Here is a 24,728-nt window from a genome sequence, read left to right on the forward strand (position 1 = left end):
GGGAGCTCGTATGCAAGCACCTGGTGGCTGGGTCTCCACCCACGGGGTTCGACCAGGCATAGCCCAAAGGGGTAACATGAGTTTGTCATCCTGTGGGCCCCACCACCTGCAGGGGGAACCGTGGGGATCAGGTGCAGTATAGATCAGGTGGCAGTCGAAGGTTGGAGCCTCGACGAACCAATTGTCAGTTACCAAAACTGGGTCTCGGCACATGGAATGTAACCTTTCTGGTGGGAAGGGAGACTGAGCTAGTGCGGGAGGTAGAGAGATACCAACAAGATATAGTCAGGCTCACCTCAATGCACAGCTCAGGCTCTGGAACCAAACTCCTGGAGAGTGGCTGGACTCTATTTCACTCTGGATTTGCCCATAGTGAGAGGTGCTAGGCAGGTGTAGGGGGTGTTCTTAAGGGTGTTCATAAGTGTACTTGGCACCAGAGCACCCTAGGCCACAGTTTGATGATCGATTTTGTAATTGCGTCATCAGATCTGCATTCATATATTTTGGAAAATTGAGTGAAGAGAGGAGCTGAGCTGTCAACTGATCACCACCTGATGGTGAGTTGGATTTGATTTGATTGGGAGATGCCAAACGTATAATGTGGGTATGCTGGGAGCATCTGACAGAATCCCTTGTCTAGGAGATCTTTAACTGGTACATCCAACAGAACTTCAGAGCTGTGGCCGTAAGGTTGTTGATGCCTGTCATGGTGGCAATCCTCGAACCCGGTGGTAAAGGGAGCTGTCAGGCTGAAGAAGGAGTCCTTCTGAGCTTGGTTAGCTTGTGGAACTCCTGAAGCAGCTGACATGTATCAGTAGGTCAAGAGAAAAGCGGCTTTGGCGGTTGCTCATTCAAAAAATCAGGTGTGGGTGGAGTTTGGTGAGACTATGGAGTAGAACTTTCGGACGGGATCAAAAAGTTTCTGGCAAACCACCAAGCGACTTAACAGATTTACCCATGGGGAAGGAGAACTGTTGACATCAACTGGGGATAATGTCAGGTAGTGGAAGGATTATTTGGAGGATCTCCTGAATCTGGATGCCACACTGATGCGCCTTCCTTGGAGGAAGCAGAGCTGAAAGACTCAGAGGGGGACTTGCTCATCTCTAGGGCAGAGGTCATTGAAGTAGTCAAAAAACTCTTCGGTGGTAAGGCTCCAGGGGTGGATGAGATCTTGAAGGCTCTTATTGTTGTTGGGCTGTCTTGACTGAAATGCCTCTTCAACATTTCATGGACGATTGGGTAGTATCTTCTCGACTGGAAAAGGGTGGATTGCCCGCTCCTGGTGGGGGATGAGTTGCCCCAAGTGGAGGAGTATCTCAGGGTCTTGTTTACAGGTGAGGGAAGAAGGGAGCCAGAGATCAACAGGTGGATCAGTGCAGTGTTGTGGATGCTATACTGTTCAGTCATAGTGAAGAGAGAGCTGAGAGAAAGGTGAAGCTTTCGATTTATAAGATGAATGAGATGACAGATACAAGCGGGAGAAACGAGTTTCCTCCATAGGGTGTCTGGACACAGGCTTAGAGATAGGGTGAGGAGCTCAGACATTGGAGAGGGGCTCAAAGTAGAGCCTGTGAACTCCCATACTGCTGTGTATAACGCAGGACTCACCACCAGCGATATCAGTGTTTATAAAGCGGGTTCATACGGAGTATGGCGCGCTGTCAAGCTAGCAAAGGATGTTCAGTGTTACTTTCACCAGAGTGACGCGCAACGACTGTGGCACGGACTTTGAAAGCAAATCCACTGTGGCTTCAAGTGCCAACTCTGCTTTAGCTGACACTCGACGCGTTCTACGCCCACTTTGAGGCTAATCATGCTACCGTTGGCTACTCAGCTAACACTAGCCACAGCCTGCTGGCGGAGCACAATGTCGTCATCAGCTTCGCAGAGCGCGACATGAGGAGGGCGCTGCAGCGACTCAACACCAGGAAAGTGCTGGGGCCAGACGGCACCTCTGGGTGCCTGCTACGCTGCTTCACCAACCAGCTGACCAGAGTCTTAACCTCCATCTTCAACAAATCTCTGGCTCAGTCAGTGGTTCCCACCTGCTTTAAAAGATCCACAGTTGTACTGGTACCTAAGAACAGTAAGCCCTCGTGCCTGAATGACTACCGGCCAGCTGCACTAATGTCAGTGGTCATGAATGTTTTCGAGAGACTCATTAAAGACTTCATGATATCCTTCATTCCAAGCTCTACAGACCCACTCCAGTTCGCCTACCGCCCCAATAGATCTACAGATCACAGGCAGACTGCAGATGATGAGAGTAGGTGCCTGTGTCTCCAACACCATCACACTCAACACAGGGGCTCCTCAAGGTCTCATCTCCAACAACGATGAGGAGGCGGATAATCTGACATTGTGGTGCCAGGAGAACTGCCTCCAACTTAACGTCAGCAAGACTTAGGAGCTTGTGGCGATCCTATTCCCCCCTCTACATCAACAATACTGCAGTGGAAAGAGTGAGCAGCTGCAAATATCTAGGTGTATGCATCACTGAGGACCTGACATGGACAGAACACATCCAAGCCCAGTCCAGCAAGGCTAGGCAGCGTCTTTACCACCTAAGACAGCTGAAAAAGTTTCTGGTTTCTTCAGTGATTCTTAGGACTTTTTACTCTGGCGCTGTGGAAAATGTCCTGAGCCAGAACATCTGTTGGAATACAGTTTGTATTTAGTGCAACAACTACATATGTATGTACATAATATTGAGTACTGAGTTGTCTGTAGATGGCAATGTTAATTGTAGTGAAGGTTGTTTAAGTTAAGTGTGATGAAAATATCCTCTTGGTTTAATAAAAAAAAACTGCTGTAAAAAGGCTGCAGCCATGTTAAGTAAAGAGAAGCTTTGAATAAGAAGCAAAAACTGCGTGCACTTTATTCCTGTACAGTTTTATGAAGCTTTTTCCAATAACATCACATCCTGGTACGGAAACAGCTGTATACAGGACATTAAGAGACTACAGAGAGTGACTTTAGCAGCAGAGTGCTGCACCAGATCTTCTCTACCGTCTCTGTGGGACATTTATACCAGGAGATGCCAGAGCAGAGCAACCAGGATCATCAGAGACTCGTCTCATCCCAGCAACTGTCTGTTTGAGCTGCTGAAATCAAGCAGGTGCTTTAGGAGTATTATGGCAAAAACAGAGAGACTCAGGAGGTGCTTCTATCCTCACGCCATAAGACTTCTTAATCAGGACATGCCACCACTACATCCTTAATATACACAACTCATGTAAACTCTTCCTAACTGTCACCAACTTGCTGTTTTTAAAAATCTGTAACTACATTTCCATCCACCCTTGCTGCTTATATTTAAATTTATACTGCGACAAGGCACACTGCACTTTAAATACAGTTAAATAAGTTCTAGCATCACATGCACATGTAGAGTTTTTAACCTTGATTATTTTCTATATTAGAACAATTTATGTACTTCTCCATATTATGTATATACAGTTGTACCTCAGAACTCGAACTTAATCCGTTCAGAACTCCTGATCGAATCCTAAAAATTTTGAGTTCTGATCAAATTTTCCCCATAAGAAATAATGGAAAACCAAATAATTACACCTAAATATGTTTTTTTTAGCATTTAAACACAAAATGAACTGTATAAAACAAGAACAGCATATACTGTACTAAACACATTTAAGCACATTTATCAAAACAGCAATTTGTAAAGTAAATAAATGTATCCAAACAATGTGTAAAGTTAAAAAAAACAATGTGTCCTGCCCCGATCGTCTGCTCCTTCCGGGTGCCACGCCCCCTCGTTAACCCCGTGTGGAATCTCCGTGTGATCAGCTGTTTCTGCTTGTTGTCATTAGTCCTCTTTCAGTTTGTTTCCCCAGTCCAGTCATTGTATTGTCCGTCTGCGGTTTGCCTACTGTACCTTACCTGTAAGTAAACTCTGTTACCCTGACATCCAAGCCTTTGTCTCCGTTCTGTCCCCATTCAGCACGACAATATTATTATAATTAAATGTATTAATGGTTTATTGTTATTAATATTAAAATCATTCATAAGAAATCTTTATTTTTAAATGTATTATTATTATTATTATTATTATTACTGTTACTGTCTATCATTGTCTAAATGTATTTTTACTGTCTAAATATATGTATTCAGCTAGTGTAAACATGCACGATGCGATCACAGCCAATGAGAGGCTGAAACAGAAGCTTTACCCTTTGTTTCCGCTGAGAGACGTGCTGCGTGACTCATTTCCCCGCGCGTACGTGTCAGTTATCTTAGGTCGGCGTTCACGGTTTGAATTCTGAGATTCAGATCGAGCTCTAGGTAATTTTTTTTTTCTAACTGGTTGGTTCGACTTTTAAGAAATTCTTGTTCTAATGAGTTTGAGAACTGAGGTACCACTGTATTTTAGTTTTTTTTACTTTAGTTATCGTAACTGATGCCTCACTCTAAATTCTATTTTTGATTTGCACAGTCTAAGGGTCATTCAAGGTACATTTCACTACATGTTGTACTTGTACAACCATGTATGTGATGAATAAAGTATCTTGTATCGTGTATCTTCTACATAGTTTACAATGAAAAGGGGAGAACTGATTTAGTAACTCCATATCTAAACAAAAAACGTTTGAAATATTTATTTTGGCCCCTTCTCCACTGACATAACAATGGTACGGACAATGGGAATAGACCAAGCATGGGACTAAGTCATATATACACAAGTCCTAAGCATCAAGTTTTGAGTCATGTCTCAAGACATGCTTCTTAGAATTCAGCAAGTCAGGTCAAGTCTTGGTCAATCCTTAAGTAATTTCACCATCAGTAACTATGATAAATGTAATAGTGATTCATTTAATAATAATTTAATATATTAAATTAATAGTGATTAATTTAAGCAATGGTGAATGTATAGCCATGGCCAAAAGTTGCAAGTGAGAATGACACAAATATTAATTTTAACGAAGTCTGCTGCCTCATTTTTTATCATTGCAATTTTGCATATACTCCAGAATGTTATGAAGAGGGATGAGATGAATTGCAATTAATTGCAAAGCCCCTCTTTGCCATGAAAATGATCTTTCAGCCCTGCCACAAAAGACCAGCTGACATAATTTCAGTGATTCTCTCGTTACCACAGGTGAGAGTGTTGATGAGCACAAGGCTGGAGATCACTCTGTCATGCTGATTGGGTTAGAATAGCAGACTGGATGCTTTAAAAGGAGGGTGGTGCTTGAAATCATTGTTCTTCCTCTGTTAACCATGGTTACATGTGCAGTCATCATTGCTTTGCACACAAAGGCCTTCACAGGCAGGATATTGCTGCTAGTAAGATTACACCTAAATCAACCATTTATCGGATCATCAAGAACTTCAAGGAGAGACGTTCAATTATTGTGAAGAAGGCTTCAGGGCGACCAAGAAAGTCCAGCAAGCACCAAAGGATGTCTCCTAAAGTTGATTCAGCTGTGGGATTGGGGTACCACCAGTGCAGAGCTTGCTTAGGAATGGCAGTAGGCAGGTGTGAATGCATCTGCACGCACAATGAGGTGAAGACTTTTGGAGGACTGGTGTCAAGAAGGGCAGCAAAGAATCCACTTCTTTTAAAGAAAAACATCAGGGACAGACTGATATTCTGCAAAAGGTACAGGGACTGCTGAGGACTGTGGAAAAGTCATTTTCTCTGACGATTGTTTGTGGCATCCGGAAAAAAGATTGTCCGGAGAAGAAAAGGTGAGCACTAGCATCAGTCCTGTGTCATGCCAACAGTAAAACATCCTGAGACCATTCATGTGTGGGGTTGCTTCTCAGCCAACGGAGTGGGCTCACTCATAATTTTGCCTAAGAACACAGCCATGAATAAAGAATGGTACCAAAACATCCAAGAGCAACTTCTCCCAAACATCGAAGAACAGTTTGGTGATGAACAATACCTTTTCCAGCATGACGGAACTCCGTGCAATAAGGCAAAGTGATAACTAAGTGGCTCAGGGAACAAAACATCAACATTTTGGGTCTGTGGCCAGGAAACTCCACAGACCTTAATCCTACAGAGAACTTGTGGTCAATCTTCAAGAGGTGGGTAGACAAACAAAAACCCACAAATTTTGACAAACACAAAGCATTGATTTATGCAAGAATGGGCTGCCATTTGTCAGTATTTGGCCCAGAAGTTGACTGACAGCATTTCAGAGGTCTTGAAAAAGAAGGGTCAACACTGCAAATATTGACTCTTTGCCTAAACTTAATGTAATTCTCAATAAAAGCCTTTGGCACTTATGAAATGCTTGCACTTATACTTCAGTATACCATAGAAACATCTGACAAAAAGATCTACAAACACTGAAGCAACCGATATTTGTGTCATTCTGAAAACTTTTGGCCATGACTGTATTGTTAATTATTTTCATGTGTATTAATATTAGCCTGTCCCTAAGTAAAGAGTTCCTGTGGTAAACAATTCAGATAGGTGTGTGTGTGTGTGTATATATATATATGTAATTTTAATTTAGAAATAGGCATATTTGCCATTGCATTTCACAGTGTTCAGCAATTGACATCTAAAACAATTCTAATGAAAATATACACTTTAACTTGCAGTCTACTGAAAACATGTTTTAAAGTCACATACTCTATTGGCCAAAAATGTCTCTTCCCTGTAGCTAAATACTAAGCCTTAAGTATATTTCATATATGTAAAGGTAACATTAAGTAAGTCATCTCCTGTTGCTATGGATAAGCCAAGTACTTGCAGGCATCACAATTAGTATGCAACACAGCCCAGTAAAAATTACATACACGATCGTAATGCTCATAAGCGACTCCAGGCTTTCCTCCCAGTGGGTGCAAGGTGAGAGAGCCCAGTCAGTCTTTCATTACAGGCTATGCCAAACTGAGCTACACATGTGTATACAAGGTGCATGACATTTGCAATTCATTATTATTACTCATTGATATGACTAACACATACCACATTTGCAAATATAACTTTATCATATAATTAAATTTTATTGAACCTAATATGTTCAATAGTATAATTTTCATCTGAGTAGTAGTGAGTACCATTGCAGTAAAATCACCCCATATATGTAATAGTAATTGAGCAGTAATTTTGTAACGGCACAAGGTTTTAAACCAGCCCTACAGAGTTTAGCTTCCTGATTGTAACTCAAACTAATAATACCCCCCCCCCCCAAACCCCTGTTTGGCAAATTTTACTAAGCCAAAAAAATGTTTGAAAGGGAACCCCCAAGGTTAAACTCCTCATCTGTGTATAAATTTGAGTAATCAAAGTTTATCATTTCTGGTATCGATGCCACCATGGTTACTTCATGCTAGAGCACTGAACTACGTTTACTAACAAATTACTCACATTGCCCATCTTGTGGGCGTGTTGTAGCATCTGTTGTTTATGGGTACACACGGCACATACATGTTGCTTTTTTCAGGTTTTGATAAGAGCAGTCAGGAACACAATTGTAAAGCCAGTGACAATGAAGGGAAAAACCAAGGTGGAAAGTAATATTAATTCTATTGATAGAATGTGACAAGTCATTTATAATACATCTAAGTCAAGTCTCAAGTCAGCAACATCCAAGTCTATATCAAGTAGAGTCTTTGTCATAAATTGGAAAGCAAGTCATAAAAACTGAAACTCAAGTCAAGTCACATGACTCACGTGACTCCCTCTTTTATAGCCTACCCTAGCACACTAACTGTAGCATATTTCACAGGTATACATTGCTAAATAAGCTCCACAAACAAGAAAATAATTTCAAGGCTTAACTTTGCCCCGCTCATGCATATTAAACCTCTATTACTGCAGTAAACTCAGTCATTACCCACCATTATATGTGTTACCAACTGCACCTGGCTTGCTGTTGGAAAAGAATGACAACTCAGATAAAATCCTAATTCCACTTAATAGCTTACAGAAACATAGTTTTCCGTAATTAAGGATCCAAACTAAAATAATTTACATGGTTAAGCAAGTTAATTTTGATACTGAAATAAATATAGAAGATATAAGTTAAAAGTCTAATATCAACATCACATTGCACATGGTAATATTAAGAATAACATTGTAAGAAAAATACATGAGATACAAGGAATACAAAACATCGACAAAACAACACAGGCAGGGTAAACTTAGGAACCAAGGTACAAACAAGGACCAAAACTGAAATACATGAACAGGAACACAATTATCCCAGGGGAAACAAAACAGAATCTAAGGACACCAGAAAACCAAAATGGCTAACACAGCTAAGGCTAGCCAGCCTCAAACAAATGACTGTAGGGGTGCTTGCGTGAGATTTTCAATTCGAGGCAAGTCATCACACACATGCACACACATTTATATGTATGTAACAGTTTATTACCTTGTAAATAGTCTGTAGGGTTTGTAAACTACCCCAACGCTTTTGATGTAAATAATTTTAGGTTAATAATGGAATAATATAGATTTGCCGTAAGATTTCTTGTTTGAGCATGAGAGTCAGAAAGTGTGTGTATCACGCCAGATGCGTGAGAGTTGGCAACCCTGGCTTAGCTCGCAGCCACATGCTCAGCCCATTCAGCCATGCAGTAGACTGGGGAGCAAAAAAAAAAAACAATAGAAACAGAATGGGTGCAAAACTAGGGGACTGGATGGCCAGTAAAATGACAGAGATGGCCAGGACTGATCTTAACACCTGCAGTTTATGTGGATAAAATTGCTTATAAGCAACAAGTGACAAGGGAATTAATTATTGTACAAAATGATGAACACAAATTTGCAATTACTTTAGGTCAAACATTTTGTCAGAAATATATTTCCCTTCACTAGGAATACATTTCAGGGATACCAGCTAATCTCTTAAAAGAATCCTGATTGAGAATATTATCACTAATTGATTTTAACTGTTAAAATATACTTCCATCAGCATATATCAGGATATGGCAAATGATAAAGAAGGTGCTTTTCAGGCTTGAGACAAAAAAAACATACGATTTGAGCAAAATTGTAAAACTGCTAAAGTTGTATGTATCTGGGATGGTCCACCACACAAAAACAAACTGTCAACAGCAGAACACTGATCAAAATGGATATTTGATGAAAGAGGTTGAAGGAGTGTTGCATAAATTATACACATTGATAGACAATTTACAGCTAGCCAGCACACAGTTCATCAATGAAAACAGTTTTAAAGAACTGACAACCATCAATCCACATATTTCTCAAAAAAAAGAAAAAGAAAACTACATTGCTGTTGTTTGAATAGGCCAAGGACCAAGAACATTGGACACTGGAGATTTGTAAACAATGCCTGGTTCGATAAGGTACAAACATTTGTCATTCTGTGTAATAAATGAGACATTACTTTCACCTTAATGACAGCAATATATCCATCTATGGCTTGCTGTGGTTCCAAGAGCATGTTTATAAACTCACATCAATGTGACTGTCGCCCCACACACCAGGTCTCAATTCAGATTAACATCTGTAGAACAAGTCGAAGTCAATGACCAACCAGCTAAACACAGGGAACCTTTGGAGTCAGCATGGACTAGCAACTTGCCTGAAACAAAGGAGGTTGTCCTGAGAGCAAAAGGCAGTGCAATGTAATATTAAGAGGGCAGCTATGGTGTTTTCTACACTTCACCAATAAAGGTAAATGCAAAGCACCCAGTTTAATAACTGCAAAATTAAAGCCAAACAAATCCTAACACACTTAGCCTAATGTGATTTTAATTGTGCAATTCATTTCAACAGCAACTCAATCAAAACAAAATAATTATAATAAAACCAAGGTAGCGGCGATTAGTCATGGACCATAGAACAGCGGATGTGCAATAATACAATATATTAGCTTCCTCGCACTAAGAAAACCACAAAATTCACTTTGAAATGCTTTGCTCGACCAGTGGGCGATTTTAACCGCCTGAGTCCTGGGCTTTTGTTTGGTGTGCATGTTTTATTTCCTTTAGCTATTTGAGATTAGTAGGACCTCATAATCATAAAATCCAAACATTATTTTTTTGAACAATTAATAGTTTTAAACTAAATGGAGGATAATGTAACACAGAGGTTGATCATGGTATATGCCAGTTAACATGAAATATTAAATGAAGTTAAACCGTGAGCTTTGTAGGAAAAATTAGCTCAAATAATTTCTGTCTCCACCAATATGTAGGGAAATTAATTATTATTTTCTTAAATGAATGATTGATTAATTCATTCATTCATTGGTTATGAATTAATTATTATGCTCGAATGGTTTGTATCTCCAACAAACAATATTATAGAAGTCCCAATTAGTCAGTTACTGGAGATTTAGTTCCAGGATATGAATGGAATTCATTAATTACAGTATCACGACTTAACCTGGGTTAGAACATTCATTCTCACCAAGTAATGTAGCAACTCTGTAGCAAAAGCCTGCTCAAGGCTGTAAAGTGAGTCTCCCGGAACTTAAGACAAATTTGGCACTTAAAACTCAGTAGCAATTTCACACCAGAGAAGAGACTTATTATAGACAATCACTGAGATGGAGATATAAGATAAATAAAAGGCATGCATTTATTTCTAACACTACAACTAACACACAACAGACATTACACTTAAAACACAAACACAAAATAAGAGAAAGAAAATCAAAGAGCAAGATGGAAAATATGGAAGCCTTTTTCTGCCAATGTGATGAGAAAAAGAGATCCTGTAAGTCATTATAATGAGAAACTTTCTCGAAATAAGGACTAAGGATCTCAAAATAATTTCCACTTAATATCTCGAAATTACGACTTACTATCTCAAAATATCTCGAAATAACAAGACTAATATACTGAACTTGATTGGAATGTTTGCTGTTTAATACACCTATTATAATTCAGTTGCCTGTGGATGCTTTTTAACATCAATATGGTTAACGTATATGTTCTTGTAAAATAAAAGTATTTTTTTTCTTTATAAAATTTGGTTTTTGAAGAACAGATGATGAAAGAGGACCAATATGGTACTTGGTGATTATTTCAAGACTTTATCGTTATTTTGACATACAAAGTCATTATTTCGAAATACTAAGTGATTATTTTGAGAAAGTTTCTCATTATTTCGAGATAGTAAGTTTTTATTTCAAGATACTAAGTCATTATTTCAAGAAAGCCTGGACCAGGCTGGATCTTTAAATCAAGCCTCAGATGGTTGTTATTCTTGGGTTTCCAAATTCAAGCCATAAAACTTGGAAAGCTGGTCTTCCTTTTACCTTGTTATGTGAATGTCTTGAGTGAGTGAATGTGTGTGTGTGTGTGGTTCAGATATACCTTACCTTGTGGGGACCAAATGTCCCCACAACATGATTAATACCCATTTTTTGACCTTATGGGGACTTGTTTTTCTAAAAATTCATGACTGCAATCAAAAAACTAAAAATGCAAAAACACATGTATTTTGTTTGGTTATTTATGGTTATTGTTAGGGTTGAGTTGGGCTTAAGGATGTCATAGTTTGCATTAGCATTTTTGCCATAGAAATGAATGAGCAGTCCCCACGAAGATATGATTACAGGTCTGAGAGTGAGTGTGTGTGTGTGTGTGTGTGTGAGAAACAGTGAGATCCTACCTAGACATCTGCAAAAGTTCATGATGATATTGTAAACACAGTTTAATTATATAAAATATTATATAAAATATATTTAATTATATAAAATAATTATGCTGTAATGGAATATGCACTTATCTGAAGCAATCTTAAGCAATCACCTGGGTGTGACAAGATTAGCTGAATGTATGGGCCAAGTCTGAATACTACAACAAATCCTAAGGGAAAGTTTGGGTAGAGCTGGTACATTTGTGCTTCACCATCCTTGGAGGGGTCTTCATAAGTGGAACCTCAAATAGAAGAGAGGGAGGGACAGGGCTTTGAGCAATGTTTTTGAGTTGCTATAGCAAGAAAGGGATGTGGCAAGGGGATTTGGAGCAGGGATTTGTTGAAGGACAAGACAGTCTGAAAGGAAGAAGTTGTGTGCTAATCATAGTTAAGGATGTCCTACCCTCGGGAAAGCAGTGGGCATCTCGTCCAACATACTGTATCCGAGATCTATTCTACACAGGAATGTCACTGTCACCATGACATGCCCTGGTTGTCCGATCCTCCCGTGTGCCACGCCCCTTCATCTACCTCGTGTGGAACCCTCATGTTATCAGCTGTTCCTAGTTGTATCTAATGAGTCTTGTATAATTAAGTCCGTGTTAGAGTATGTTTCCCCAGTCCAGTCATTAGCATCTTTATGTTGTTTTCTTGTTCCTGAGTGTGTTTCCCGAAATAAACCCCATGTTCACCTGATTTCATCGAGTCCCCGCCACAGTCACGACACACCAGTCATATCAGTTTCCCCATTTTCATTAAATTTGAATTAAGTTAGGTAAGGTTCTACAACAAAATATTGTTCATATCTTCTGGTAAGTATTCAGACTCAAATATGGTAATAAGAGGAGTACACTATGGTAAAGTATCTTATTCAAAGCACAGTAAAAATTTTAGAAATATAGCTAGATATAATTATTTAGGCATTTAATAATGGAGGAATTACTTTTATTATAGTTGTGAATTCAATAGCTAAACTTCACATTTTATGGAGGAATTCTAACCTCTCATACTTGTGGCCTCCCAGATTTTTTTGCAGATTCTAGCTGAAAGGATAGATCATGTTTGGACTAATAGGACAGATGGTCCATGGCGGAGGCAACATTCTGAAATACAATTCATGTTTCATTTTTCACAAACTTTGCACAATGTGTTACAGGCATGAAATTATGATGGCCCTGTCTAATTTATGCCCAGTTTAAACAAGCAGCACATTTGATTAAATCCATTTGGTCAGATTTTCATACTCACAGCAAAAATTTAGTTCCTTACTCAGACAGAGGGATGTGTGTATGTCTGCGTTCTTAACATTGGATTATTGCTAAGTGTAGCCATTGTAAGGTGTGTGTTTTACAAAATCCTGGTCTTGAGTTTTTCACCATCATTGAGTATAATATTTTGGAGTGATATGCAGTTCTGTACTGGTTTGTTGATGGTAGGTTGGTTGAGCCTAACAGGCAAAAAATTCTAGTCCAAATTAGTTTTAAAAAGGAACCACCACTGTTCTCTGGTAACACTGCTGCTAATATGGTACGCACATCATTTCAAGCTATGAGGGCAACAGAAACATCCAATGGCTTTCAAGGTATAAAAGGGTTTTGAAATATTGCTGGAATGAGTCATCCATTAGTTGTCGGACACAGTTTAATCAGGGCAGCTTTGCACATCTAATGCAAATAGAGATCTTCACTTAAAAGTGCCACACTAAATATTCTGCTTCATGTATGATACAAAGCCAACTTGAGGGTTTTGTTCACACTTTATACTCACTAGATCATACTCAATGTTATAGACACTGTATACTCACTAGATCATACTCAGTGTTACAGACACTGCATACGCACTAGATCATGCTCAATGTTGCAGACAGTGCATACTCACTAGATCATACTCTATGTTATACACAATGTATACTCACTAGGTCATGCTCAGGGTTATGGAAACTGCATACTCACTTGATCATACTCAGTGTTATAGACTCTGTATACTCAGTAGATCATACTCAATGTTATAGACACTACATACTGACTAGATCATACTCAGTGTTATAGACACTGTATATTAACTAGATCATACTCAGTGTTATAGACACTGCATAACCACTAGATCATACTCGATGTTGCAGACACTAGACACTTATTAGACCATACTCAATTTTATAGACAATGCATAGTCACTAGATCATGCTCAATGTTACAGATACTGTATACTTACTAGATCATGCTCGATGTTATAAACACTGCATATTCACTAGATCATACTCGATGTTTTAGACACTGAACGCTCACTAAATCATGCTCGATGTTATAGACATTGTATACTCACCAGATCATGCTCAATGTTGAAAACCTTGCACACTCACTCGATCATACTTGATGTTATAGACAATGTATATTCACTAATCATACACATTGTTATACACACTGTACACTCACCTGACATTAGTATTATTCATATTTTAATGCTTGAGACCAGGGGCATGAGAATGGTGGGGGACAGATGCCCACCCCCCCATCCCCCAATACTTAATATGGTTTCATTTGTCCCCCAATAAACAATCTTTGCATTTAAATTATTAATCCTCCCCAATATCAAACTCTCTCCTACGCCACTGCTTGTGATGCATAATACTTCGTAACTGGGATGTAGTTAATTTACAATTTGGTTGGCCAAAACCTCAGACTGCGAGGGGAGTGCACCCCCCTAATCTCACTCTCCTGTTCCCTTGAGCACTAACCTGTAGCAGGTACTTTCTGAGCAGGGGTTGTGCACACGGACAATGACAAATACGTGCTGAAAATGGGAGCGGATGTTTTTAGGGGTGAAGGGTTGGGCGCCGGGCTCCTGGAACACGATGGTGACAATGTCATTCCCAATATGTCGCTTCCTCAGGAGCTGCCAGACAGGAAAACAGAAAACAGCATGTCAGACTTCAATAGCGACGTCAGATCAAACTATGTGCTCTCCCAGGGCTCTGTAATTATCAAACATTGCTGTTAGCGAGCAATGCAAATTACTGTTAAATATTAAAGTAAGTGGCCTGGGAATTGTTTACAGCTTTTATGTTAGCCTCAAACAGAAAACCAATAGAACATAATGCCTTACTTGCTGTTTGTTGTTGGGCGTGTAGGGCAGCATGGTGGACACATGGAACATGATCTCATAGTCCTTGTAGGTGGTGAAGAGTGAATGTGTGCCTGTGGAGTCCGCTGTAAGGAAACATCGACAGCAGGGCTTGTCAGACTCTCACTCACCTCCCAGATAAAAATACCGCCTGGCTACTTCTACAGAGCTGGAATCCAACATTCTCACCATTCGTCTGCAACAAAAGGCTTTAACCAAGACAAACAAAGGCACCACTGAGCAGTTCTGACTTTGATCTTCAATTACAAATTACCTTTTGCTTTGTGACCAACCATCTTCTGTTCTGGGTTCTGTAATAATTTCTTGTTGACACTTATAAACAAATTTTGAAATAAGTTCAACAGGCCTCCTATCCAAAGATGATTTTTTTAAAAAAAAAAAAGCAAAGCAGTGCAAATATAACTAAAACCCATTGATATGTTCTTGCAGTTCAAGAAGTAGGGCATTGTGCTAACTGCACAAAGGTTGTGGGTTTAAATCCCAAGGTTTACACACACATTGTAACCCTTCCCTTTACTGTAAGTTGCTCTGGATAAAAAACATCAGATAAATGAGTCAAATGTTAAAATCTATTATTGCAAGCTTTTGTTCAATAATACCTTAATAAAGGGGCTAAAACATCATTTCAGAAGTAAATTCCATGAAACATGTTTTCAATCCATTAATGTTACTGATGGTGTAACAAAAACCTTGAGGGAGAAGGCCTATCAGTCAGGTGTGCTTATTACTGTAAAATGTAATTGTGTTTTATACAGATGGATTAACTCCTGTTACAAGCATTCTGGTTGTCCAACAATTTAGCTTGCTTGCCCAAATTGATACACATAGTACAGAATTAATCAGTACCTGATTATTAGACTCTGGGGCCCAGAAGTAAATTAAATAAAAGGCTACATATAGTAACTGAGTTAAAAAAAATCAATCTGAAACTTTAAATGCAGTAAGTTACTATGTTAATTATTCACTTCATGGGGTGTATCAATGGAGTATTATGTCTTATTCTGCTTCTAACTGTATGTCTTAGGACAGTGGGAGGAAACCAGAGAACCCAGATGAAGTCGCATGTGACACGGGAAGAACATGCAAACTCCACATGACAAGGGGATGACATGCAAACTCCACATGACAAAGGAAGAACAAGCAAACGCCACAAGACATAGGAAGAACATGCAAACTTCACATGACAAGGGGATGACATGCAAACTCCACATGACAAAGGAAGAACAAGCAAACGCCACAAGACATAGGAAGAACATGCAAACTTCACATGACAAGGGGATGACATGCAAACTCCACATGACAAAGGAAGAACATGCAAACGCCACATGACATAGGAAGAACGTGCAAATTTCACATGACAAGGGGATGACATGCAAACTCCACATGACAAGTGGATGACATGCAAACTCCACATGACATAGGAAGAACATGCAAACTCCACATGACAAGGAGATAACATGCAAACTCTACATGACATAGGAAGAACATGCAAACTCCACAAGACAAGGGGATGACATGCAAACTCCATGACATAGGAAGAACATGCAAACTCCACACGACATAGGAAGAACATGTAAACTCCACGTGACAAGGGGATAACATGCAAATTCCACATGACAATGGAATGACATGCAAACTCCACATAACATAGGAAGAATATGCAAACTCCACACACAGAGCAGGGGTGGGATTTGGAACCCCAACCCTGGAATTGGAAGGCAACAGCGCCACCCACTGATCCATCATGCTAAAGTCCTACATTTGTCAATGAAGCCTAAAAAATTATATACATTAAATAAGTCACAGAAATTTGTTGGCAGCTGGATGATACAGACCTATAAGCTAAGTATAAACATTGTTCTAACTTCAGCTTCTCGGTAGAGCTATGCTCATATCCACAGGTGTAGACATATCAGTAGGCTGCCACAGGGTGGGAGAGTGTCCAGGATGGAGGACAATACCAGAGGGAGCTGGGATCTCTTTTCAGGGCTCCACCCATTTATCCACATCAAAATACCAGCAAATATATTGGTATGTTTTAACCTGAATTCCCTCATCCATTTAGTTTTAAAAATAGCTTTGAGAAGCAAACTAGATCATACTCTAACTTTAAAAGTTAAAACCATGTTTCAGAAATATATGCTTAATTCACTGAGGAAAATTGTAAAGTCAAAAAGATCCACCCCTTCTTCTCCCAGAATCACTGGTTTCAGCAATTGCAATTATGAAAAAAGCTGGGAGCCTAGAGCAACATTGCCAGGAAGAATACAATGGCCATTACTTCATATCCACACTCACACCCAACAAAACATAAAAAAAACTTTCCTTTCCTTTCAGTCCTCTGTTTCTCAGAAGTTATGCTCCTTATAACTTATAAAATTATAGAATTATCATTTTTTATTTTTAACAATAAAAAAATGGAACTAAATCAGCCAAATCAATGAACACTCATATGTGGCTCACTTTGATGTTTCTCTACAGGTACGGGACACACACATTTCCCAACGCACCTATCGCTGGCAATTTCTGTGCAACTTTCGGTTTCTTTCCAAAAAGAAACTAGGCCCATAAATAACTTTGCAAGTTTTTTTAAGCTTTGTAAACATCAGGTACTGAAATATTCCCATGCTTTTAGGGAAACTGTACTCTATTATCTTTTACTGAAGACAATTCTGTTCCGTTAAAGGCACAGGCACCAAATCATTCACCAGATTACACTACTCCAAAACGAGTCCATCTGAATTAACTATCTGTGCTACCTGCACAAGTGCAAAGGGTTATTTTTTGCATATTTACAAATTTCTGCTGTACAACTTGGTAATTTTCAAATGAAAACTGAATATCCTTCTGAGATCCAGGAGGAAAATAAGTTTTGAAATACTGACTAAAATTTTGATTTGACAGGAAGAGGAAGTTGGCAGGGTCACACCTCTACACATGAGATTTTGTCTTAAAGCCCTAACTGTCCTCTTGAAAGAACAGGACTTTAATACGGTACCATGTAAAGTACTGTAGTCAGCGTCAGAAATTAATGGGGCAAAGGGCAAAAATGCCCCAAGAAATCTCAGAATGCCCCAAAAAACGATGATTAAAAAAGTGCCCCCAGTATTAAAAAAATAAATATTCTTATTCATTTCATTTAATTAGCATTTTTAACTCTAGCACACACTCATACATACAGTGCCATACACAGCCACACTACATACATAACTTTATGTAAATAAGTATCTAGTAATGGCCAATTTAATTTTTTAACAAAAGTGATCATCCAAAAATAAACAAGCCAATCTCTGCTAGGGAACTGGCTACGGATCATCTGCTTATCCATGGCTTCGCCACCCACTCATCAAGAACTTATACTCTTGCCTAGAGCTGGTATATCGATATACAGTGGAAACCGCCTATAGTGATCACGTCTGTCTGGGTGAAATTGATCACTATAAGCGGATGATCATTATAACCAATGTTTTTCTTCTTTATGTCTCAGGCAGATAACATCTAATTGTTTGTATTTTGTATATTTATTACATGAATATATGGTAATAAAATGGACAGAATTGAAGTTAGAGAATTTTTTTGACAATTTCTAAATACAGTACAGCTGTTTTTTAAACTACAGTACTGCACAAATTAAATTATTGAAGTGTGCATAATTCAAATATGATATAATACCGTATAGTACTGTACATAAATATCCAGTTCAATTCAAATTTATTTACACAGCACATTTTCACAATGTTATATTGTCTCAAAGCGATTATTGTAGTTTCTTGTTGACTCGTTTTTGGCAGTTTATCGTAAACTTTGATGAGTCTATACTTGTTATTGAGAGAAAATGAGTTTCTTTTTCCTGTCATGTTTTCTGTGTCTGCAGCATTAGCCTCGGGTAGCTATCCAGAAGCAGATGGGTTACCACAAGGCATAGTAGGGCGATCAAAGTAAAGAAGAAATAAAATAAATAAAGCAGTTTTATTTTTTCATGTTGTCATGTTTAAAAAGACCCTAAATGAACAGTATAAGCAGACTACTTGATAAGTATAAGCAAATTATTTAAGCAGTATTTGTACCGGAATGATTCTGTCCCAAGTTGTTCGATCCATAAAAGTGGTTGATCACTATAACAGTGATCACTATAAACAGTTTCCACTGTATTTTCAAAAAGAGGTATAGGATGACACCATGCCATTTATGTCGATATATCTTTTATTGTGTGTTACAATCAGTAGTATTCTTTCCAGGTTGCAAACAATGCGAGAGCTTCAGTCAAGACATTACACAGATTCACAGAATTCATAGCTAAAATCAAACCATTCAGTGACCATCTCACGGGGTAATTGATGGAAGTGAAGAATAATTGGTACTCGTTCCATTCTGTTTTAAAACATGTTGGCACGAGGTGGTGATTACTGTATGCATTGTAATCTGGGGGTATTTCACATTAAAAACAGAAACTTTATGCATTAATCACAATCCTTAAAAAGTATGCCCAAAATTGTGTAAACACCCCCATTTTTTAGACAGTGGGGGCAGAAATTGTCCCACAGATATTTTTTTAAATTTCCTACACTGACAGTAAAAAAGATGAGCAAATGTGTATTGCTGGGGGATACAGGTGGATTTTGCTGAGGATGAATGTACTGTAGTAAATGTGTGTCAATAGATAACAGGATCACATATTCTGGGCCACTGGATTGATTATTCAGGACTTGACACAACAAGTCCTCATACTTGTCAGACATATCGCTCCAAGTGGCTCGGGGTGAATGGATACTGAAATCATATCAGATAACAACCACTATTCCCCAAGGCTCTGTTCTTGGTCCTTTCCTCTTTCAGTCAGTAATGTGGCTTCTCCTACCTCCAGGGGCCTTGCTAGAGATATTGCCCCCCCTCCAGTTCAGACCAATCCAGTTATTTTCCAGTTTTTTTAGGCCACCTGTGACTGAGGGGCCTTTGGAATCATCCTAATTCCCCCCCCCTTACGGCGCCCCTGCCTACCACTACTATGCTGAAGACATCCAGATCTACTTGACCTTCTCTCCTGACGGCATCATGGTCTCCACTCTGCTCTCTGCGTTCCTGGCTGACATTGCAGCCTGGATGAGGGACCATCACCTCCAGCTTAACCTCTCCAAGACTGAGCTTCTTGTCTTCCCTGCCAGCCCTATCATCCATCATGGCATCACTGTTCAGCTTGTATCATCCACACTGTCTCCATCAAGGTCTGCCAGGAACCTAGGGGTAATGATAGATGACCAGCTGTTCTTTGCCGAGCACATTACAGCAGTCTCCCAATCTTGCAGATTTATTCTGTATAACATCAGGAAGATCAGGCCTTTTCTGTCTTAGTTTGCAGCTCAGCTTCTAGTCCAGGCACTTGTTGCCTCATGACTAGGCTGTAGCACCTCTCTTCTACTACCAGCTTCTGCAATCAAACTCACAATGTGTCACAATTATTCAAAATGCGGCAACACATTTGAATTTCTTTCAGCCCAAAAGTTCTTATGTCACACCTCTGCTTGTTTCTCTTCACTGGCTCCCTATTGGACTCACATCAAGTTCAAGTCCTCCTTGTTGGCTTACAGGTTCATCAATGAACAGACACATCTCAATCAAAAGGCTCCTCAAGACCTATATCTCATCTTGCTTCCTTTGGTCATCAAACCACTGTGCTTGGAGCTCCCTCCACCACACAAAAAGTGTCACTCCAGATGGTTCTTCTGTGCGGTTCCCCGATGGTGGACTGAACTGTTGAACCACATCTGGTTATTAGACTCCCTCTCCACCTTCAAGAACCACAAGACCCATCTGTTCCAGGAATTCCTCTACCAGCCTGATGCCTCATTATGTTCTCTGAATGTTTTAACCTTAGTCCTATGTTAGCTTTCTGTTCCTATTTCTTATGTTAAATGGGTCGGTGCCGACCCGTGTCGTAAATCAGCCATAAAATACCCTCAAAACAATTATTTATCATCCAATTTGTTTCTTACCTCTTGGTTACCTTGTTAGGCTTCCGTCTTCACGAAATGATTGGTTTTAATATTTTTGGTATGGCTTTCTGGACCTTTCTTTTGACAGCATACCTCTCGTTTTCAATAAAACAATTATGGTAAAATAAACCTCAAGAGAATTATATATATATATATATATAAACTGAATTGGTCTTATCTTGCCTTACATGGATGGGCATGCCTTGCCTAGTGGAAAAAAATTGTTTCAATTTATTTTGTTTAAATAGAGATTCCTGACAAAGTCAAAAAGCCTTGATGCAGTACACAAATCAATGTGGTGCTTTTAGGCATTTTAAACTTACAAACGGATCACGATAGCAAGGTTAAGCTGCACTTCTGGTCCTTGAATAGTTTTATTAGGCTGTTACTTTGTTAAAAGATGTGCAGTTGTTATACCTAATTGACCCCTGTACAGTATGTTTGCTTACAATGTGCTATTTGCCTTACTTGCTCATCGCTTTGGACAAATGCATCTGCTGGACGTAAATACAAAGTGAATTGTGAACAAAGAGCACGATTTTTCATCAGCTAAAAATCACAACAGAATTTAATGTTGTTGGTTAAACTATCAAAGTATAAAACAACCAAGGTAGAAAATAGGGCGGCATGATATTACATGACAATATAATTGCGCTATGTGCGTGTGTGCAATAATCACCAGGGCTTTAGATGATTGATGTAAAATTTTCGGGACTATATGGACGTTTACTTACTCACAATTTGATAAGCAGATTAGTAATGCGCATAAAATATTAATGAGAGGCATACTGTCACGCCCAAAAGTTAGTAATCTGTATAAATTCAGTGTATCCTTATGCTTATTAAATTCTCTTATTGGAACACGCCACATACTACTGTTTGGTAAATCATGCAAGCAATCAGCACTGATGTGGTGGTGAACAAAGGGACGGCTCAGCAGACACAACTGTCATGGCACGGCATGGCACAGGTGGGAAAAAGGTGACGATCCACTTGCAGGTCCGAGACATTGAATTAAACAGAACACATTAGGGAAAGGCACACATTAAAGGGACCACGAGGGGCCAAAAACTAATGGGGAAGAATAAGTACTAAAGAAACCATTAAAAAAAATAACATCAGGGAACAAAACAACACAGGGAGAAGAACTAAGAAACAAACAGACCTTCTAACGCACAGTAACATGGGCATGAACATGAACAATGACAGACTAGAGAACAGCACGGATGCAGGCACCTAAATAAGAGGCAAAAAAGAGGCAAGCAAGGCAAACAAGGGACAGGTGTAACTCATAATCAATTAACCCATCAAGGGAGTTGCAGGAACAACGGGAAAGAGGTAGAAGCAGTAACATTAAAGGAACACAGAACTAAGGGACAAAGCAAACACTAGGGTAACAACACCAAAGAGATGAGGACCATGATACACAGAAATAATAAAACATTGCAGAAGTGGGGAAAACCTAAAAATAGGAAAATACACTAAGTAATAACCAACAAAATAAAAAACCTAATAACCATTCAGCAGGTGAGACTGGCCTCAAGCCAGCCTTGAATCCACAACTGAAGGGTACAGCCTATCAGCTTGCAGCAGCCTATCAGCTTGCAGGAGCCTTTCAGCTATCAGCAACCTATCAGCTATGCAGCAGCCCAGAAACCAAGATGGCACACAAAGGTTGAGGTCTACAAGAGGGACGTTCCGGCATGTTCATTAAACATAAGGATGCGCCGCATTTATACAGATTACTAACTCTGGGGTATCACAATATGCCTCTCATTAATATATACTACTAATCTGCTTCTCAAATTGTGCGTGTAAGTAAACTCCTTATAGTACTGAAATGCCAGCATCCAGACAAATTTTTATGCCCACCATTAGGCCTGTAATCACGTCATATTTGTGGACACTGATTTGCGTCTGTTGACACAACTTGGGGCAATACCACCAACTTATTTGACACTGCATTGGTAAATAATAAGTTCTGTTTGGCTATAGTTTATTTCAGGTAAATCTCCTCTCCTTTTTTGTTTTATCGAAAGTCCATATATCTCAAATAATCATTATGTGAGATTGTGCAACCCTAGAAGAAGAAGCAGCAAGGAACAAAGATTTTAACTCTATAACCTGTCTGGCAAATGTCCTGATGGTAGTATGTGATTTCATTTTAACTCGTAACACCAGATATGGTTTCTATGAGTTGCTGTATGACAGTATAAAATGAGTTAAAGCTGGTGCCTCATGCATCCCAGGACATACTTTTTGTATCGAGCTGAGCGCGGTACTTGGTGAAGCCCTTGAGTCTTACACGCTCCCCCAGCAGCTGCAAGAACTCTTCTAAGGCTGGTCCTGCTGCTTCATTGTTGTACATCTCCTCCTCGCTGCCCTGCCCTGCCAGGCAGTACATCACCCCAACCTTTAGCTGGAAGTTAAGCTGCAGGCAAACAGAAAGAGCATCAGTAGAGGGTGCAGCAATGTCATTGTGATGCGTACAAAATGTGTCTTAACAAAGTGTGATGCAAATGTCGAACATTCTGGTAGAATTCACTGAAGTGTGTGAGATCCACTCGGAAGTAAACATACCCCCTGCTCATCCAGCTTCATAAGCTGCTCGGTGACCTTAGGTGTGTTAAGGGCCAATCGCAGGCAGTGCGTGTTCATCTCCGGTACTAGGTACTCCAGAACCTCCTTCAAAGGTAAGCCTCGTGGCATACCATGCTTGGAGGACGAGGGCACAGCATCTTCAAGGATGGACCCCCGTAGTGTTGTCAGCTGCAAAGCAATAGAGAGAAAGCCAAGCATTTGAGTAATATGGGGACTAAGATATGTGCTTAACCTGATCAGGACCGTGCAGGTTCAAAAGAAAAACATGTTTTTCTGCACTTGAAAACAGCAGCCTTTATATCTAACAACCATATAAGCTTTAGGCAGATATATATGTATACAGGTTTCCTTCAACTTGCATCTGGGTTTCATCCCCAAAGTGAGGACATAAGTCAATCTGAACGTATTTCAATCATTATAGAGGAGAGGTCAAAAACATTGTATAACAAAAGATGCAATATCACACGCATTTAACTGACCCTTATAGCTGCAGCTTGATTGGTTTGTTTTGGTTCTTGCCACATGCCTCACAAGTGGTAAAATATGTCCGCTAATGTCCACTACGTCTGCTTCGGACATCTCTCGATTGTATTAAGGCTTATATTGGATGTACGTACAATCAGACGATGGACGACTGTATTAAATCTATTGCTAATATATCACATAAGGGTGGCATTGTGGCTCAGTGGTAATCCTGCCCCCGGTTGTGTGTGTGTCAGCTTGCATGTTCTTAGGCATATTGCAAGGGTTTACCCCAGATCTTGAGTTGCCTCCTGCAGTCTAAAAGCATGTTAAGTGATTTTGTGTCTCTAAATTGCCTTATGCCCTGCTATAAGCACACAGAAATCCAGTGCTGGATAAACAGATGCAAAATGGATTATAACCCATAAATGAAAATAAATAGCTGTTAACTAATAAAACTTACAATTTATGATTTGACAAAGTGATTCAACAGAACACCAACAGTTTTCAGTTCTGCAACAAGCAGGGTTAACGAAGCCAAATATATCCAGAGAAAGCCTTCCGCTGTGAGAGCGATAAGCTGATCCACACAGCATGTTTCATAAGTGGGCCGCAGGCACTGAAACTGACTTTCAGTTCAAGTCAGAAACACCCACACTGTGAATGGCAGCGGGCGAGCTGGCTGACAGGAGACAGGAGCAGGTGCTCGAGTAGCTCAGCAGTGGCATACCTCACTGGTACGGAAGATGATGCGGTAGTTATACTGCGGACCGTGGTCTTTGTGGTCCTCCAGCTTCTCCCTGCGAAGGCTCATGGCCACTGGTCCTAGTGTCTCATCTATCCCGAAGTAGTTCCAGTGCTCTAAAATTATTATAGATGAACTTTCTTTCAAATATCATTTTTTTTTCTGTTTCAAAAATACATGCGTG

General features: G+C 39.6%; 1 protein-coding gene across 4 annotated transcripts in view; it reads right to left on the reverse strand.

Annotated features, from left to right (window-relative positions):
• The window catches only part of LOC111861011 (signal-induced proliferation-associated 1-like protein 1), a 139,723-nt gene that overhangs the window by 37,983 nt on the left and 77,012 nt on the right, over positions 1 to 24,728 (reverse strand). For all 4 annotated transcript variants that reach the window (XM_023845266.2, XM_072702694.1, XM_072702695.1 and 1 more), the window contains 5 exons: positions 24,530 to 24,660; positions 23,317 to 23,505; positions 22,993 to 23,167; positions 14,708 to 14,811; positions 14,340 to 14,497 (listed from right to left, as the gene is read on the reverse strand). In XM_023845266.2, the coding sequence (XP_023701034.1) occupies positions 14,340 to 14,497; positions 14,708 to 14,811; positions 22,993 to 23,167; positions 23,317 to 23,505; positions 24,530 to 24,660 (757 nt within the window). The remainder of the gene's footprint in view (positions 1 to 14,339; positions 14,498 to 14,707; positions 14,812 to 22,992; positions 23,168 to 23,316; positions 23,506 to 24,529; positions 24,661 to 24,728) is intronic.

Source organism: Paramormyrops kingsleyae, chromosome 19 (genome assembly GCF_048594095.1).
Source record: "Paramormyrops kingsleyae isolate MSU_618 chromosome 19, PKINGS_0.4, whole genome shotgun sequence".
NCBI lineage: Eukaryota > Metazoa > Chordata > Actinopteri > Osteoglossiformes > Mormyridae > Paramormyrops > Paramormyrops kingsleyae.